Raw genomic sequence first — 19,366 nt, 5'->3', positions numbered from 1 at the left:
GGCAATCTTGTCTTTTGTCAAATTAAACTTTCATCCTTCCAAGCTTGTCAGACTTCAGATCCCATAATTCCAGGCCATTTTGACTGGGTATTATGGGAGTTAGTCACGATCAGACCAAATCTGATCTACCTCGAGGAAAATTTGAGGACAAACTTTCATGCCTTCAAAAATGGTGTAGTATTGTTAAGCTACTTTTTTCTGTGTGAAGAATCAAAGTGGCAGAGCAGTGGAACGTGCATCTTTCCTGATCTTAAACTGTTGGATCCTAGATCCCATCATCCCGCGTTAGCATGGTCAAGGATGCTGAGAGTTGTAATCAATAAAAACCCTCCATTAGTGACACAAAACATGGAAGAACAGAGGAATCATTATAATCTTAGTAATTGTAGCCTATCCTGCCAGGCATAGCTACAATAAATACCTCATCATTGCTCCTTGTTAGGATAAAATAATAAACCCTTGACACCAGTACCTACTTGCTGTTCTCTTCCCCCAGTGGGCGAGTTTGTGAGCGAAGCACTTCTTGTACCAGACAAGTGCAGATTCCTACACCAAGAGAAAATGGACTCCTGTGAGACCTACTTATATTGGCATAGTGTGGCCAAAGAGGTGAGTTGCTGTGGGCTTCTTATCAAGTGCATTCCAGCATTTCCACTTGAGTCCATGGAAGTTAAAAGTGCTGGCAAGGATTTGAAGAGATAAGGATATTTATCAAGACCATACTGAATTGTTGAGCCCTTCCTCCAAACAAGGTTGATAAGGGATTGCTTCTTTGCCTTCTTACTAAAGTCTTTAGGAAAATGTCATCGTGGGATAAGCAATCTAGGAGAAACCATAGAACATTAGCCAGACAGTGGGAACGTCTGAAAAGAGAAAGTTGGACAGATGTGGTGAACTACTCAAACTTCATATGTCTTAAGGTTTATAGAAGTAAGTAAGACCAGGATTTAAAGACCATGGGAAGCCCCAGGCTGTTCCTCTCCTGTACTAGCAACTCCAGAGGAATATGTAAGGTATCCCATGCAATGGAAAAAACAAATAGTGTAAGTGTCTTTATTTCACCAAATGCTTATAGAATGCTGGATTATTGTGAAACAAGCTTTTAAAGCTTTATTTGCTCTTTTTTAATGTAGAACACATCCAAGTTGGGGTTTGTGAGCTGGTTGCATTCTGACATAGAGCTAAACTTTGACTTGGTGCTGTGGCTGTCCCAATTCATGATCTCTATGCATTAATGTGTACAACTCCATTTTCAGTGTGGACAAACTCAAATGAAAGGCCAGTTTGGGCTATTATACATAGCTTGATTAACCATGATTATGAAGCCAAAGTGAACTTCATGAGGGTGTTTCTGCTTTTCCCCAATTTCATGTTTCCTGTAGTATTTTTCTGGCCTGTTGACTAGCATGAACCCAGAATTCCACATTTCAGGTATAATGGAAAACTCTGGCATAATATGTTAAGATCCTTGCATCAAAACTGTTTTTTGAAGGAAAGGACACATGAAGATGCAATAACTGTTTCTAATGGTTGTCGGGATCAAGCCCTCTCCTAAATTAGCGTTCACTCAGATCAAATCATTTTTAGTTGTGGTTAAACATAGCTGTGATGATTACCTAATCCAAGCCAGTTTGTAATGGTATGTTGGAAAGACCTTGGGAGAGCAGGCCCAAAGATGCTACTTAGGGAACAGCCAGATAAGATACAGCATAGCCCACAGCTGCATAAATGGTAGATAAAGAGGCTCAGAGACCCTCCCTCGTTTCTCAGTCTGTAAAGGAGATGAGGGTAGGAGTGGCCTGGTGGCCTAGAGGTGGAGCTCTTTTCTCACAATCAGGAGGCTGTAAGTTCGATCCAAGATAGTGGCAGATATTTCTCTCTTGGGGTGTATAGAGAAAATAGTTGCTGCGAACTCTGTATAGGCGTCAGGAAGGGCATCTGGCCTGTGAATTCTGAACTTCATTCAGTCACCCTGATTTCACGCCGATGCAAGAGATTATAGAAAAAAACCCCAAGGAGATGGGAGTAGAATTGTATTTTCAGACATGAAAGATACTGCTAATATAGCTTTACAGTAAAGTAGAATTAGCTCATATGGTCATGTCTCAGTCTGGTCTACCTAGTAAGGCTGACAAGTTTTCAAAGCACACACGGTGTTGCTCACGTCAGTTATCTGAGTTCACATGATAAAACTCAACTGTATGGCCTAGGTTTACATGGCACTCTAGGTAGGTTCAAGGTGTTGTGTGAACCAGTCTCGGGGTGTTACATTGCAGCATTTTAACCTTGTTCATATCCACCTTTCAGGCCTGCAGTGGTGAACATCTTGAGCTACACAGTTACGGCATGTTACTACCTTGTGGAGCTGACCGTTTCCGAGGTGTGGAGTATGTGTGCTGCCCCTCACGCCCGCCAGCCATCAGGGTAGAACAATCTACGGAGGCTCCCCCCGTGGTTGCCCATTTAAGGGAGGAAGCCCTGCGCAGGTGAGCCAATGAGTTGGGGCAGATCCAACTGCTTAGGAAGGTGGTTAAAATCTGCATTGAGACCCACGACTTATCTTTACAAGGCTTATTTAATCTTGAATTTTCTGGATCTGGATCTTAAAGGAAAATCTGCAAGGAAATGTTTAGATATATGTATGTATGTATATATGCATATACAATTTATCTCTTTATTAGTGCAAATTGAAGATACTGCTCCTACAGTATTATATAGTTGAATATTTGCCTTTTTTCATGGGGAAAAGTCTATCTGGTTCCTTTGCTCTGCTCCTATAAACGCATCCTTTTGCCTGATAAACCTGTTTGAGATATTAACTTGATGGATCTTTTTTCTTCAGCAACAAAGTACCAACAGGACGTATTCCAACAGAGGAAGAAAGCTTGGAATTGGAGGAAGACAGGAATATGGATGGAGAAGAGGAAGAGGAGGTAGAAGAAGAGGAAGAAGAGGAGGAGGAAGAGGAAGAAGAAGAGATTCCTGGAGAGAGTATTCCTGACTCTAACCTCTTCCATACTGCCAGGGATGACTATTTTGTGGAACCAGAATACTACGATGACAGCATCACTCAGACCACCATCACCACTACAACTCAGACCACAGAAGAAGATGTCAAAGGTAAGCAGTGGAGGGAAAGACCCATCTTAAGAGTCAACCTCATGGAGCACCTTCCAAATTCCATGTTCTTTCTTGCTCTTCCTTACTATCTCAACCTCCCAAGGGAGTGAGACCATATCAATGAAGAGAGAGAAGGACAGCCTCTAATGCTTCTCTGGATGACCATACAGTTGGATTAAATGTGTAAACAGGGACAACATCACTTTGTAAAACCTTTTTGGCCTCTGAGAACCACAGAGGGCGGTGCTGGTGATTTCATGAAATCCCCAGATACACAAGGTAAACAAAAGGTTTGGCCTTTGAGGTTGTTTTGATGGATTTGAGGTTAATTTATCCTCAATTGTCTCCCTAAAACAAAAAGCTAGATGCTCTGGGACTGCAAAAGAGGCCCTGAGGGGGCAGGGCATCGGAAGACCATAGGTAATGATGGTTTCAAATAAGTGGTAGTCCTTGAGTTAACAGCCATTTATTTAGTGACCATTTGAAGGTACAACAGCACTGAAAAAACTTATGACTGAAAATGACTTATGACATTTTTCACACTTAGGACCAGTGCAGCATCCCCATGGTCACCTGGTCAAAGGACTGAGGACTGGTATGAATTCATGATAGTTGTAGTGTCCCAGGATCATGTTATCACCTTTTCTGACATTCTGACAAGCAAAGTCAATGGGAAAGCTAGATTCATTTAATGGCCCTGTGGCTAACTTAACAGCTGCGGTGATTCACTTAACAATTGTGGCAAGAAATGTCATAACATGTGGCAAAACTCAACTGAACTGTCTTGCTTAGGAACAGAAATTTCAGGCTGCCTTGTGGCTGTAAGTAGAGGACAACCTGTGCATGGGGGGGGGGGAAGACCACCATATGAAAACTGTTAATGATGAAAGAAGTCCTTTTTTTCCTTCAAGGGCTTCTCAGAACTTTGAGCCAACAGCAGTCATGGTAATATCAGTTCTCAAGGACAGATCAAAAGAGAGAGGGATATAGGCTCTGCAAAATAGGGGCCTCTGGGGCACGGAAAGTAGAGAGGCAAGATGCAAGCTACTACTAGGTTGAGAAAGAAGGAAACATTCAGCTGTTCAGCTGTTTCTCTGAGTGCCCATCATCTCCTCTTCACAATGGAGAGCCTGTTTTGGAGACAGCTCTGAACCTGGCTCTCCCTGACACTAAGGGGTAGAGGATGCTCAGAAGCAAAGCATCCTTTTGAGGGGGAAATGAGGGGGCTCGTGTGCTTCCTTCTGTCCTGAACCAAATCACTGCAGGAGGCTGTGCCCAAACAGATTTGTATGCATGAATGGTTTTAAATATTTGAGATAGGTGACTTCTTCAGGGTCAGGCTCTTTTAGCAGAAGAAGCAATTGCATGTGCTTTGCGTGCTTTGGAATGCAAATCTTTCGATGTCAGGCTGCTACAGGAATTGGATCCAACAGGGAGAGTAATTGAATTGTTATTATATTCCAGGAAGAGTAGTGATTGCAGTTGAATTTCTGAGCAAGGGAGAATCCTATGGCAATTAAGAATTTACACACTGAGCCAGATCTCAAACCTTTCACAAACTCTTGCAGTGCTACCTTCTCTTAAGGAGAAATTGGATTGTCTCTTATACCTAGTCCTCATCATTTCTGTTAATAATGGAGGAGTGTTTACATTCTCTGCATTCCTATGCCCCCCCCCCCTTTTAGATAAGTCCATCTTGTTAGGCTGGATTCACCCACTAACTGGCATAGAGTACTTTCCATTTGGCCATGTTTGCTGGAACCAAAAATGTTGTTGTCCAAAATATTTCAAAGGCAACAACTTACCTTATCTCTGTTTTTTTAAGACCAATAAGAAGGCCTGGTCTTGTGTAACATGACTGCTGTCTCTACAGTGACCCCAACTCCTCGCCCAACAGATGGGGTGGATGTTTATTTTGAAATGCCTGGAGATGGGAATGAGCATGCGAACTTCCTGAGAGCCAAGATGGACCTGGAGGAGCGTCGTATGAAACAGATCAATGAGGTAATGCTGCACAGCCAGGAAGGAGGATTTGCTTGGCTTGCACATATGCAAGCTTTCATTGTATGGTTAGCTCAGTTTGGTGACTTCAGACACACCCATGGGACCATCAAAGGATTTCTCTTGACAGATTAAACTGAGGATCTAACTCAGTTAGAAATGATGGATGAACAATATAGATCACAGAGATTTGTAAGACTATGTCTAAGCCCTTTCCCTCCCTCCCTCCCTCCCTCCGTTCTGTTCTTTCTTTCTTTCTTTCTTTCTTTCTTTCTTTCTTTCTTTCTTTCTTTCTTTCTTTCTTTCTTTCTTTCTTTCTCTTTTCTGTTGTTTTCTAAAGAATTATTCCATGGGGAAATAGTACAGGTTTTGCAGATCAGGCATCAGATATTTTTCAACTTCAACTTCATATCAAAAGAGATCAATGTTGAATCAGTGTTACAAGATAACAGTGTCAGCAGTGAAGTTGATGTTGGTTTTCTGTTCACTGGAGGTTTTTAAGAAGAGCGTGGATTTGGTTTTCCTGCACATCATAGAGAGTTGGACAAGTGATCAAATGCACAATTCTATAACTCCATGACTCAGGAAAACAGCTTCCTGTTCCTTGCTCAGGCAGATAGTTCTCTCTAGCTTTGAGAGATTGGAAGTAAGAATCTGAGGAGAAGGCCCTCAGTATTGACCACATCACTGGCCTTTTGTTGTGATTTCACAGGTAATGAAGGAATGGGCTGAAGCAGACAACGAAGCCAAGAACTTGCCTAAAACAGACCGGCAAGCACTGAATGAGGTGAGGTTGGCCAACAATCTCACTGAACTCCTCTCTCTTTTTCCTTTTTATGTTAGTTTGTATTTTAATGTTTGTTTTTGAAATGTGATAAAGACATTTAAAAAATAAATCCATGCCAGGATTAGGTGAACCAGTAAGATAGACCGACAGATCTCTCACTTGCCGGTTTCTTGACCCAGTGCAATAGAGTTGTCCTTTGCATTCAACTGTTAAATTAGATTTAAATTTTGATGGGTGACATTTTGCGTTTTGCATTGTTTACAATTTAAGTTAGTTTCAGGAAATTGTTTTAAATGGTTTAGCTGAGCTGGGATTACAAGGATCCTCTGTTTTCTTTCTCTATTGTTTGATTCTGTTTTGTGTTTATAATAGTTGCATTCTTTTTTTTATTGGAAAACAGCTTAAATGGATTCCTACTCTGAAAGAAGGCCCAAACATGTTTTTACCAAAAACAAAACAACAGTTGAATCAATCACATGGCCTCATATCTGTTTCTTTTGGCCTGTCTGTGAGCAGATGTTGTAGTTTGTCTTTAGGGCACATCCATTGATAGCTGCCAGTTTCTAAACATTGATTTTTCAAAAAAGAGTAATTTATAATAAACCTCCAAATATCTTGAACTAACCTCCCTTTTAGATTTTTGTCTCGCAACCTCCCCTGACAATTTTTTGGTTCTCCATAAAAAACAACTTTTTAATTTAGATATTTTAAAAAGCGGAGATGCTCACGCTACTAGTTAGTACTATTTCAATTTTTTTAGAATCTACCATTTTTCATACAGTAAAGTTGTTAAAATGTGTGTCAATAATTTAATTGTCTGTTTGATGAAGTATTATAAGCCATCCTGGGTTTTTATTTGACAGCCAGGATATAAACTCTCTAAACACATTCAAGTAATTAATTAAACATCTGCTTCTAGGAGAATAAGCTCTGCATGGAATGCTTTGTTGTGTTTGCATTTCATTGTCTCTATAGGTGGCTTGAGTAATTTTAAGCTTTTAATGCTAATTTTATTGAGTTTTAAGGAATTTGATATTGTTGCTTTGCTACTGAGCTATCCTGAACCTTAGGGGGTGGGAAAGGGAGTCTGCATATGTCTGGATGTGTGTTCAGAAATATAATTTTATATTTTGCTGTAATAAAGCTTCCAGGGTCTTTCACCCAAATTTTTGCCAGGTCCACGTTCACATCCCTTTTAATGATACAGTATTAGTGCATCAAAATCATGTGAAGTGTTAGTATTGCTTTATAATGCCTTGATACAACAAAAGAGAAGCCTTTATTGCTCGACTTTGGCAACTTTATGTGTGGGCTACAACTCCCAGAATTCACCAGCCAGGTTGTGTGGAGTTGAAGTCTACACATGAGCTAGCAGTATGCGACAGCAGCCCAAACGGCTAATACAATCCTTGGTTGTATAAACAGAGGCATAGAATCAAAATCACGTGAAGTATTAGTACAGCTCTATAAAACCATAGTAAGACCACACCTGGAATACAGCATCCAGTTTTTGTCACCACAGTATAAAAAAGATGTTTAGATTCTGGAAAGAGTGCAGAGAAGAGCAACAAAGATGAAGATTGGTGGGTGGAGACTAAAATATATGAAGAACAGTTGTAGGAATTGGATGTGTCTTGTCTAGTAGGGTTGATATAATAGCAGTATTCCAATATTTGAGGGGCTGCGGTGAAGAAGAGGGGGTCAACCTATTCTCCAAAGAACCAGAAGGGCAGGACAAGAAGCAATGGATGGAAATTAATCAAGGAGAGAAGCAACCTAGAACCGAAGAGAATTTTCCTGATAGAATAATTAACCAGTGGAATGGGTTGCCTTCTGAATTTGTGGGTGCTCCATCACTGAAGGTTTTTGTGAACAAATTAGATAGTCATTTGTCTGCTTGAGTTGGGGATTGAACTAGACGAGCTCCAAGGTCCCTTCCAACTCTGTTGTTCTGAAATATTCTGAATGGCTTCCTTCTTCTTGCTTTCTAGCACTTCCAATCTGTCCTGCAGACACTGGAAGAACAGGTGGCTGGAGAACGCCAGCGGTTGGTGGAGACTCATCTGGCCCGTGTAGTAGCGTTGCTTAATGATAACCGTCGTGCAGCACTGGAGAATTACTTAACTGCTGTACAGAACGACCATGCCCAGGTAGCTTGGAGAACTGTATGTGAGATTGGTATGTAAAGTGAGCTGGGAGAACAAGGAGCAGATTCTGCATGTGGATTTCGAACAAAAGTAGACCATGAGCTTGGAATGCCACCTGTTCCAGAAGCAAGCGCATAGAAGAGAAAGATGCTCTTCCCTAGGTTTCTGCTTCTTGTACGCAAGCAATGCTAGAGAAACATTATTTAATCAATAGAGTTCAAGACCATGTAAAGCAGTGATCCTCAACCTTTCTAGTTCCGTGAACTGCCAGTGTCAGCAGCAGCAGCAAGAGGGAGGGGGTGGTTTTACGTGCATGCCGATTGTGCAAATGCAGCTTTGCGTGCTTGCACACTCACCCACCAGTTCCCAACAGGCCATGTACTGGAGTTGGGGATCCCTAATGTAAAGTCTAGTCATGCGGCGGAAAAGCAGTTAGTGGTGCCAGCACATATGATGCCCTGAAACTGGCACAGAGAAGAATTATGGAGCAGGAAAGTGAGACAAAACTCATCATGCACATGGTGTTAGTAGTGCTTTTAATTAATGAAGTTAGGAATTATCTATTCCCTGACGGACAGCTTTCCGAAGTGTCTTGCTTTCCAGGTATGCTATATTCCAGCTCCTGAAATCCTCAGCCAGAATAGCCACAAGCCATATCTAAATGAGGATTTAGGACGTGCAGCACATCTGGAAAGCAGCGTTGAAGAACGCTGATGCAGACAAGGTAACTGCAGAATGGCAAGTGGGGAGCTTCATTTACTCCTCTCCACCCCCGTTCTCGGTACTGGTTTCCTGCTAAAATCCCAGAAGTCACATCTAGGCAATGACATCCTGACATAAAACAGAGTTTACCTCCTCCCACTTTCTTCTCTGCTGTGCTCCTAACTCAAAATTGGGGGTAGAATAATGTGATTTTTTTTCCAAAGAATTTTTCGGTGAAATTCTCTTGGGTAAAATACAGTTTTCTTGTCTTCTTTGAGTCTGGTTGTTTTCTTGCATATGTTTCATTACCCGAACTAGGTAATATCACCAATGCTGGTGCTAGCAATGGCACCGATGGTGTTATCTAGTTTGAGTAATGAAATGTCTGCAAGAAAACCAAGCTCAGAGAGCACCAAAGGCCCCTCATTTCAACCCCAAGCTGCAAATATTCTCCTTTATTAATTTTCTTATCCTAGTAGGGCTGGACACAGCACTTCCTTCCTAATGATGTAGTATGCCAAAATGGGGATCTTAGCATGTTAAGTGTGCCAGGTTTCATATGGAAAGCCCTCACAATTTTTATTTTTCCTGTGGCTCCACTTCCTGCACACATCATGCAAAGTCAAGTTTGCCATCCCTTTTGTTCAGCTCCTGATGGCCCCTACGATTCATGTTGTCTCCAGGATTCCAATACCACAGAGGTTTACCACTGCCTTAACTCCCAGTCTTTTTCAGTTTTCCAATCTAGTGCATGGCCCTTCCAAGTCTCATTCTGTTTAGCTTTTTCAAAATCAGCCAAGGGCTTTTTGATTGTGCTTCCACTTGTGCTTATCTGTGCCTGAAATGGAGGAAACCAAGAGAGGCAAGTAGTAAATCCCATTTGCTCAAAGGCGAACTATTGAGAATTGGCCAAGGAACGGCAGACAATCAGCCAAGATTCAACTAATTTATGTCACACTCTTCTTTTGTCACAGCCTGACCGCATCCTGGCAGCGCTGAAGAGATATGTACGGGCCGAACAGAAAGATCAGCGCCACACTCTCCGCCATTATCAGCATGTGGCAGCAGCTGATCCTGAAAAGGCTGAACAAATGAAATTCCAGGTATGATTTCCTTCTGCCTCGTGCTGCCATCTTGGTTCTTTAGAATTACTGTAGAACAGTGATTCTCAGCCTTGGCCATTTGAAGATGTGTGGACTTCAGCTCCCAGAATTCCACAGCCAGCAAGTTGAAGTCCACACATCTTCAAGTGGCGAAGGCTGAGAAAAACTTCTCTAGAAGGAATCATTTTCCATTATTGCGTGTTTTCCCAGGTGTATACTCATCTCCATGTCATTGAGGAACGGATGAACCAAAGCCTTGCGTTACTATACAAGAATCCCCAGCTAACTCAGGAGCTCCGAGGAGACATAGGTACACGCGTCAGATCCTTCCTATCCCAAATATCATCCTTCCTCAGCTCTTAAATTAAATCTTCCGTTCAACCCTATTGCTTGTAGACTAGGATGCCTTCCCAACTGTAAGGTCAGCCTGCTCTTAAGTACTATGAAAACAACGGCTACCTCAGTAATTAGTTTGATTGGTTACTTAATTTGATATTCTCATTGTATCTCATTGCATCATTTCTACTACCTAGGATGAGTAATTTTCTAAATACTTCTATATTTATCCAGAGGAAGGAAGAGGCACTATAGAATGCCCCAAATTCTACAGTTCTGAACTGAAGGAGCTTCTTGAATGAGAAGCAAAATGTTTTCAAGGAAAAAAACCAAGAAAGTTCCGTTGCCTTTTGGAAAAGCACCTTTGACACAACCATGATCTGCATGATGGAGAATCTCCATAGACACTCTAGAACAGGGGTGTCAAACTGCCAGCCCGCAGACCGGTTGCATCATACGGAGGCTGCGCCCACCCCAGCTCCGGCAATGCCAAAAAAGTCATGATACATCGTGACATGTCATGTGACGTGGCAAGTTTGACACCCATGCTCTAGAATGACCTATTATGAGAAAAGGGGTCAATGTAAAGGGACATTCTAGGTGGATCACACAGTCAGCCAGATGTTTAGGCTGAATTTGGCATCTGGAATTACTATTTCTTCTTCAATTGTAAAATATTTTGGTCTTGCCCAGCTGTCTATCTGCAAAGCACATCTGTCCTATGGGTGAAGGGCTGGATTTTTCTCAGAAGGAAAGTTCTCCTACAAAGAATGAATGAATCTGAACATGTCTTGAAATGAAAACCTTTGCAAAAAATTGGGATATGTTGTAGCAGACAAGATAGATTCTCAAAACTCTAAGATAGGGCTCCAAATAATATATTTCCCATTTCTCTATTCTTCTAGAGGAGCTGCTGCGATCTGAACGGGTGTCCACCAACGATCTGCTTACTACCTCCATCTCCGAGACCCGCACCACAGAAGAGTTTCTACCCATGGACAGTGGTGAGGATCTAGCTGCTGAGAGCCGTGATGGAGAAGGTGAGTCTGATAAATTGCTCCTCATTGCTTTCTGACCAAAAGTCAGAAAGGTAGGGGAAAAAAGCTATCTAGTTTTGAAACATCTCACTAGATCAGGGGTCTTCAAACTTGGCAATTTTAAAACTTGTGGACTTCAATTCCCAGAATTCCTCAGCCAGCCAGGGCTGGCTGAGGAATTCTGGGAATTGAAGTCCACAAGTCTTAAAGTTGCCAAGTTTGGAGACCCCTGCACTAGATCTTAGTTCGCAGTTTATGAAAAACATGTCCCGGTTTGAGACAGAAAATAATGAGAATCTTTGGGGAATGAAATGGAAGGTTTTTAAAATCAGCAGAAGAAAAACAATATGTTGATTCATTTTTTGTTTCTGGAACCCTCTGTTGTCTATGTGTTTGCATATGGTGTCTGATTGTTGTGGTTCTTCATATTGTCAGCCAGATTTTTAGATTGGATTTGGCATTTTTATCCACCTATTGAGTCCTTCCCAAGGAGCTGGGTTAAGCAGATATTGTTAGATGGTGTTAAAGTATCATTGCAGGATGTAAGCTGTTCCAAGTAAAATTTGTCTTTTGACTGGTCATGATTTTGTCAATGCCGAGGGTGTTCAAGAATGCCCAGATGCGTTCAAGATGCTCCCAGTTGTTTTGTGACTGCACCCAAAGTGCTTATTACTATTAATTGTAATAGTAATTGTTGTTATTATATCTAGAGAGTAGTTGAACAATGTAATCTTAAAAAATGTTAGGATAAGCAGTTAGATGAACCATTCAAAGATATCAAAGTGTCAACAATATCGATATGTAGAAAAATATATTCCTGTTGTAAAAATGGGCTGGTTTGGGTGATAGATTGTGTCTGCTAAAGGAAAATAATAATGAGCATGCAAGCAAGTTGAGGAGGACAGCTAGCAAAATTATTTACAGCCAAAGATGCAGGAAAAAAAATATAGAAATTCTGTTACATATGAAGAAGGAGAGGACTATAAATTCAGCATTGAAAGAGCATGCTTTTCTTGATGCTGGCTGGGGATCATGAAGTCCACACATCTTAAAGCTGCCATGGTTGAGAAATATTGGCGTAAACAATACTAGTGATATCCCTTCTTTTAGTAGGCAGAGTAACAAAATAATTCCATGAAATCAGCATACTGCAAATGTTAAAAAATAGGGGGAACACTTAAGTTTAAAACAAAAGCTTAAGGTTTTGAACACACTATTAGGGATGGGATATGATTACCATCATAGGGTAAGGTGTTATATACAAATGGGTGCAGCAAGATACTACAGTATTTCCAAAGAGAATCTGTTAATGTATATCCGATTTCTTTTGCCGTGATAAACTGGGTACTAGAAGAATGCGGATCTAAGCATCCCAAAAGTCTAGCTTCCACTTTGCCTCCACCATTTTCCAGTTTCCCTCTCTGATTTTTTATAATCCTGCTGATGTCAAAGTTATGCCAGCAATAGCTTCTCACTAGCACAAAGGCAATAGTATGGCAATAGTAATACAACAGTTTTGCCTCCAGCGCAAGGAGGAAAACAGTCAGCAGAATTCAAGGATAGGCAGTGCTCTGAAACTCATTGTTCGCTTTGATCTTGGTTCCTGACAGAGAACAAAAATAATATGCTCATAAAAGTGACTTGTAAACTCCTTTCTTTCTTTTTCTTTTTTCTTTTGCTCTGATGAAATGAAATATTGAGATCTGTTGAAAAAAAAAATCCACAGAGCCCTGATTGGAAAGATTTAACAGTCTGCGTAATTGGCAATTTAAGAGAAAATAAGCATTTCCTTGCTGGCTTAGTCAAAAGACTTACAGATAGTCCTCTACTTACAATTGTTCATTTAGTGACTGTTCGAAGTTACAATGGCACTTAAAAAAGGGACTTATGATCTAGGGTGCTGTGATCAAAATTCAGATGCTTGGCAACTGACTCACATTTATGACAGTTGCAATGTCCTGGTGTCCTGTGATCACCTTTTGCAGCCTTATGACAAGCAAAGTCAATGGGGAATGCAGATTCACTTAACAACTGTGTTACTAACTTAACAGTTGCAGTGATTCACTTAACAACTATGGCAAGAAATGTCATAAAATGGGGTGAAATTCACTTAACAAATATTGCAGCAACATAAATTTTGGGCTGAATTGTAGGGCTACTGATATTGGTTCCAGCCCCTTAGATGAGAAGTATGGTAAATGGAGCTGCTTGCTCCAGCTCTTTTCCTTGATTGTAGGAATGGGATCTAGAGTGGTGTTTGTCAACCTTGGTAACTTTAAGACTTTGATTCCCAGAATTCCCCAGCCAGCAAATTTGCCAGAACTTCCTTTTGTTTCCTCCAGATTCGTATTTCTCAACCTTAACCATTTTAAGATGTGTGGCCTTCAATTCCCAGAATTCCCCAGCCACTCAGTGTCCGCCCATGACCCTCGCCAGCCCGTTTGCCTAGGATTCAGTCACGTGAGGTCCTCTTTTAATGACCCCTGCCCCTGGGTTACAATGCCAACTGGGACTGCCAGGATTGCTGTCCCTAAGTGATATGAGTACATGATGTGCTGCTTTATGACTGCATTATTTCCTTTATGATAGAAATTCCAATGCCAAATGCCTTCATAACCATGAGGACTACCTGCATTAGATTTTGGTTCAATGTATTGCATAAAGTTAGAAAATGAGTTAATGCAGTAACTACTTAAGGGAATTGTTTTAAACACAAGCATTCTTTCTCCCACCCAACCTATCCCTTGTTGTTGTTGGGGGAGAATTGGGGAAGAGAGTCCCCTTCTTTCTGCTCCTGGGGCTTTGTCTCCCCCTGTCTCAGCATATTGTGTGTCTCTTGCCTCTTCTTCTCAAAATTATTTTTCTTTTTCTGTTCTCTTTTTCCTTTCTGCCGTGCTCTCCTCCTCTCCTTCTGATGCTGTGTGGGGAATGGGCAGATTCTGAATCGGTCGACAAGAAAGGTAAGTTCTCGGCTCAAGATCTTCATGGAGCCCGTCTCTGTAGGGTTTAGTAGCAATGGCTGAGACCAAAGGAAAGGGCCGTGTGGATTGTTACCATCCGAGGCCTCTGTTCCTCTAACCCTCACCTGGTTCTTTTCTCTGCAGCTTCAGGGCTGGCAGAATACGACTACCCAACTAGTGACAAAGCCCTGCTGTATGAGTATGAACATAAGGTAGGTGCAGAGAAAATCTTTTGCCCTTTATTTCTATTGCTGAATGTTACAATTACATAACCCTTTCTTCCAAAATGGAGAGAGAATTATATGGGATCCTCTATGACGTTTCTCAACCTTGGCAACTTAAAGATGCATGGACTTTAACTCCCAGAATTCCCCAGCCACCCATTCTAGCTGGGAGATTCTGGATGTTAAAGTCCACATAGATATCTTCAAGTTCCCAAGGTGGAGAAGCACTGCTGTAGAAATTGGTAGGCCACAGTTTCCACCCTTCTAGGGCTAATAGTATTTAGACTTAGAGTTCAGCAACCTCTGGATAATAAAGAGAGTCAGCATAAACTTTGGTCACTAAACTCAAGCAAAGTTGATGGAGTCATCTCTCAATCTTACCTTGTCCTAAGTAATTCAGAGCAATATATGTGGCTTCCCTCTCCAGTGGTGTTTATTCCCTCTTTTTTATTATGTTGTTATGAATCTTGAATGCAGTATATTATTTAAATGCAGTGATGTTTATGTAACATCAAATTAATAATAGAGGTTTTGATTTTTAAACTGATTACTTAATATTAAGGGTTAATCTCATAAGAGGTCAGATTAAGAGGTCAGATTAGAGATGGCTCCATCAATTTTGCTTGAGACAAGTGACCAAATTCTATACTGACTCTCTTTATCATTTGATGTTCTAGATCATTGTTTCTTAACCTTGGTGGCTTTAAGATGTATGGGCTTCAACTGACTGAAGCATGCTGGCTGGGGAATTCTCACACATCTTAAAGCCACTTAGTGGAAAAACTAAATTTCTTATATGCAGTTTATTTATTTATTTAGCATATGGCATATTATATATGGACTAGCAATACATATTAATATTTCATCTAGATCAGTAGAATACAATGAAATATAAATGGTAAAATGACAAAATTAGTGGACCAGAGGAATGCCGTGGATATAATTTACTTGGACTTCAGTAAGGCATTTGGTAAAGTAGACCACAACCTACTACTTGATAAGATAGAAAAATGTGGGTTAGACAGCATCACCACCAGATGGATTCGTAAATGGCTGACCAGCCATACTCAGCATGTGGTCCTCAATGGAACTGCATCTACATGGAGGGAAGTGTGTAGTGGGGTGCCCCAGGGCTCTGTTCTGGGCCCAGTGCTCTTCAATATCTTCATCAATGATTTGGATGAGGGGATAGATGGGGAACTCATCAAATTTACGAACGACACCAAGCTGGCAGGAATAGCCAACACTCCAGAAGATAAGCTTAAAATATGGAAGGATCTTGACAGACTTGAACATTGGGTGCTATCTAACAAAATGAAATTCAGTGGTGAAAAAAGACTCTAGAAAGAGTACAAAGAGCAACAATGATGATTAGGGGACTGGAGACTAAAACATATAAGGAACAGTTGCTGGAACTGGGTATGTCTGATGAAGAGAAGGATGAGTGGTGACTTGATAGCAGTGTTCCAATATCTCAGGAGTTGCCATAAGGAAGAGGGAGTCAAGCTATTCTCCAAAGCACCTGAAGGCAGGATAAGAAACATCGGATGGAAACTAACCAAAGAGAGAAGCAACCTAGAACTAAGGAGAAATTTCTGATGGTTAGAACAGTTTATCCAGTGGAACAACCTGCCTCCAGGAGCTGTGAATGATCCAACCTGGAAGTTTTTAAGAAGAGACTGGACAGCCATTTGTCTGAAATGGTATAAGGTTTCCTGCCTGAGCAGGAGATTGGACTAGATGACCTCCAAGGTTCCTTCCAACATTGTTGTTGTTACTGTTGCTGTTGTTGTTATTATTATTATTATCAATCCCAAAAGGTGCTTTTTCAGGAGGCAACTGGACTTCCTTGTTTTTCTTTGAAGACGTTTCGCTTCTTATCCAAGAAGCTTCTTCAGTTCTGACTGGATGGTGGGGAATGGAAGGATCCCACCCTCCAGTGAGAGCTGAAGAAGCTTCTTAGATGAGAAGAGAAACGTCTTCAAAGAAAACCCAGAAAGTCCAATTGCCTTGTGAAAAAGCACCTTTGGGATAACTATGACCTGGATGACACAGACATTTTAAAAGATCAGTGTTCAAATACCAGTGTCTAGGCCAGTGATGGCAAACCTTTTAGAGACCAAGTGCCCAAACTGCAACCCAAAACCCACTTATGCATCGTTGAGTGCCGGCTGGGTGTGGCCCATTGGCTGGGCATGGCCAATTGGGTGGGCATTGCTGCGGTGGTAACTGCCAACTGTTTTTGCACATGGCAGCGGAGGCCTAAAGCGAAAAGGGTTTTATAAAACCCAGCTGAAGGCCTCGGACTGGGGCAACAGCGCGCATGCCCCCAGAGAACTCCGAGTGCCGCCTCTGGCACCCGTGCCATAGGTTCGCCACCACTGGTCTAGCCCATCTAACTATTGAAGTGCAGCATCGTTTATATTAAAAATAAAACAAATACTGGACAGGTATATGCCCTCAGCTTACAATTGGTCACAATGTGATCTACAGTTTGACATGGGACCCCAGTCATAGTGAGGGGAGAATACTATGCCGCATTTATACATGGAGTCCCGGCAGACACTGTGTGAGGTGCAAATCCTGTTCAGGATTGTTCGTTGCTGAGGTGGTAGTTCAAAGCCTGGCCCTTTTTTTTATATGCAATGATATGTCCTGAGCCCATCTGTTTTCCATGAATTAACTTTGCTATGTTCAAGGAGATGATGGAGATGAGTGTGCTTTCAAATGAATAATTGCTGTCTTGTGAAGGTTGATGCATTGCCATTTTCCCATTATGTGGAGGACCAGGCCATGTTTCCCCATGTTCCAACTTGAAAGAGGAAAATGCTTCTCTATTTAGGTTACATATTGGAGTAAAGGAGCTACGCACTCTGTAAAGGATTAGATTGCAATTGTGACTGGAATGATTTTGCACTAAGAGGAAGATAATGTTGCTGGATTACCCATCCAGCTTTGCATCCCCCTGATTGTATAACCTAAATCAAAAACCATCCCCCATCCATCCTACAGGTCAATGTGTCTGCCTCAGATGTCAAAGGCATGGTATACAAGTCCCAAGAAATCCAACGGGATGAACTGGTAAGTAGCTTTCAAGGCACATTCCCTTCCACCTATCAAGTAGGCTTCAGGTCCCCTAATCTTCCTTGTGAGTCATGTCTGCCTGGTCAAAAAAAGACAACACAGTCCTAGACTGCATTAATAGAGGGATAGAATCAAGATCCTGTGAAGTGTTAATATTACTTTATGATGCCCTGGTAAGACCACCCTTGGAATACTGCATCCAGTTTTGATGAGACTCTAGAAAGATTGTAGAGAAGACGACAAAGATGATTAGGGGCCTGGAGGCTAAAACATATGAAGAATGGTTGCAGGAATTGGGTATGTCTAGTTTAGTGAAGAGAAGGACGAGGGGGTACATGATAGCAGTCTTCCAACATTTGAGGGGCTGCCCCAAAGAAGAGGGAGTCAAGCTATTCTCCAAAGCACCTGAAGGCAGGACAAGAAGCAATGGATAGTAACTAATCAAGGCAAGAAGTAACCTAGAACTAAGGAGAAAATTCCTGACAGTTAGAACAATTTATCAATGGAACAACCTGCCTCCAGAAGTTGTGAATGCTCCAACACTGGAGGCTTTTAAGAAGAGATTGAACAAACATTTGTCTGAAATGGTAGAGGGTTTTCTGCTTGAGCAGGGGGTTGGACAAGAAGACCCCCAAGGTCCCTGCTAACTCTGTTATTCATTCATAACCCAAAGTCTGCTTCTTCAATCTAAGAACCAGACTAGATATGGCAATGGCTCCCTGCTCACTTTCAGCAGCAGCTTCTCAGGGGATCTCACTATGAATGCACTGCCTGTGGGGCTTACATTGCTCATCCCTGATTTAGTACATAGCATTTAAAAACTACATCAACGTAGATGGCAGGGGTGCCCAATCTAGACTAGAATCCAACTTTGGCAGTGGAAGGGGTTTTTAAGCCTTTAATCTTTTGGAAGCAGGAGACAAATAGTTAAAACTAAGGCCAAATGCAACAAGGCTTTTTGCATTGATTTTAGTATAAAGCCCCAACCTAATCTAACCGTGGAAAAATTTACATCCAACTCGGACCAGAGAATTGTGCGAAATGTTCTTCATATAGAAACCTTTATTTAAAAAAAAAATAAGAACATAAAAGATAATAGGCAAAACTCGGGTTCTCTCAGGTTCTCTCCAGTTCATTGTGTGTAAAAGTGAAGTGAAACTTTAAGTGTGGAAAAACTTGGTAGGTTTGGGTTTGTTTTTATTTTTTTGGTTTTTGAATTTAAATAATGAATGAGCCACCCTGAAAATGAACCCCCATCCTTGAGTAGGTCACCTCTTCTGTGTTTGTCTTATCCTGTCTATGTGGTTGTCTTCATCTATTGGGCCCAAGCTGGACAACTAGCTAAAAGGACAAGACAAATTCTATAAAAGTTATTGCGCCATCTCCTTATTCCTCTTTATAAAGTTTTATTAAGTTTTATAAGGTTGGGGAAGGGATAGGGTCATTCTGGGAGTTGGGGTTCGGGATGGGAATCAGGATTGGGATTGGGAGAGGGATGGGAACAACAATGGGGTTGCCCCCATTAACATCTTCCATCATGAGCCGAGGTGGCGCAGCAGTTAGGGTGCAGTACTGCAGGCCACTTTAGCTGACTGTGTTCAGCAGGTCAGCGGTTCAAATCTCACCGGCTCAAGGTTGACTCAGCCTTCCATCCTTCCGGGGTAGGTAAAATGAGGACCCAGATTGTTGGGGGCAATGTAAATATATATATACATTGCTTACTGGTGTACACCGCTTAGAGAGTGCTTGCACTTAAAGCGGTATATAAGTCTCATAAATAAATAAATAAATAAATAAATCTTCAAACTTTAGCAAACAGACTAATGTCCAGATACATATGTTCAATAACACTAATTAACATAATA

General features: G+C 41.4%; 1 protein-coding gene across 2 annotated transcripts in view; it reads left to right on the top strand.

The window, feature by feature from the left end:
* APLP1 (amyloid beta precursor like protein 1) overlaps nt 1-19,366 on the top strand; it is a 43,170-nt gene that overhangs the window by 9,318 nt on the left and 14,486 nt on the right. Inside the window, exons 4-15 of one of the 2 annotated variants that reach the window (XM_039325579.1) lie at nt 497-609; nt 2,308-2,486; nt 2,843-3,120; nt 4,994-5,124; nt 5,834-5,908; nt 7,900-8,058; nt 9,732-9,860; nt 10,071-10,170; nt 11,102-11,236; nt 14,170-14,193; nt 14,338-14,405; nt 17,430-17,498. In XM_039325579.1, coding sequence (XP_039181513.1) covers nt 497-609; nt 2,308-2,486; nt 2,843-3,120; nt 4,994-5,124; nt 5,834-5,908; nt 7,900-8,058; nt 9,732-9,860; nt 10,071-10,170; nt 11,102-11,236; nt 14,170-14,193; nt 14,338-14,405; nt 17,430-17,498 — 1,460 coding nt within the window. The remainder of the gene's footprint in view (nt 1-496; nt 610-2,307; nt 2,487-2,842; nt 3,121-4,993; nt 5,125-5,833; nt 5,909-7,899; nt 8,059-9,731; nt 9,861-10,070; nt 10,171-11,101; nt 11,237-14,169; nt 14,194-14,337; nt 14,406-17,429; nt 17,499-19,366) is intronic. The other variant, XM_039325580.1, reaches the window with a different exon arrangement.

This window comes from Crotalus tigris, unplaced genomic scaffold, assembly GCF_016545835.1.
Source record: "Crotalus tigris isolate CLP2741 ecotype Arizona unplaced genomic scaffold, ASM1654583v1 scf7180000024338.4412243, whole genome shotgun sequence".
Taxonomy (NCBI): Eukaryota; Metazoa; Chordata; class Lepidosauria; order Squamata; family Viperidae; genus Crotalus; species Crotalus tigris.
This window is presented reverse-complemented; position numbering and strand designations above follow the sequence as displayed.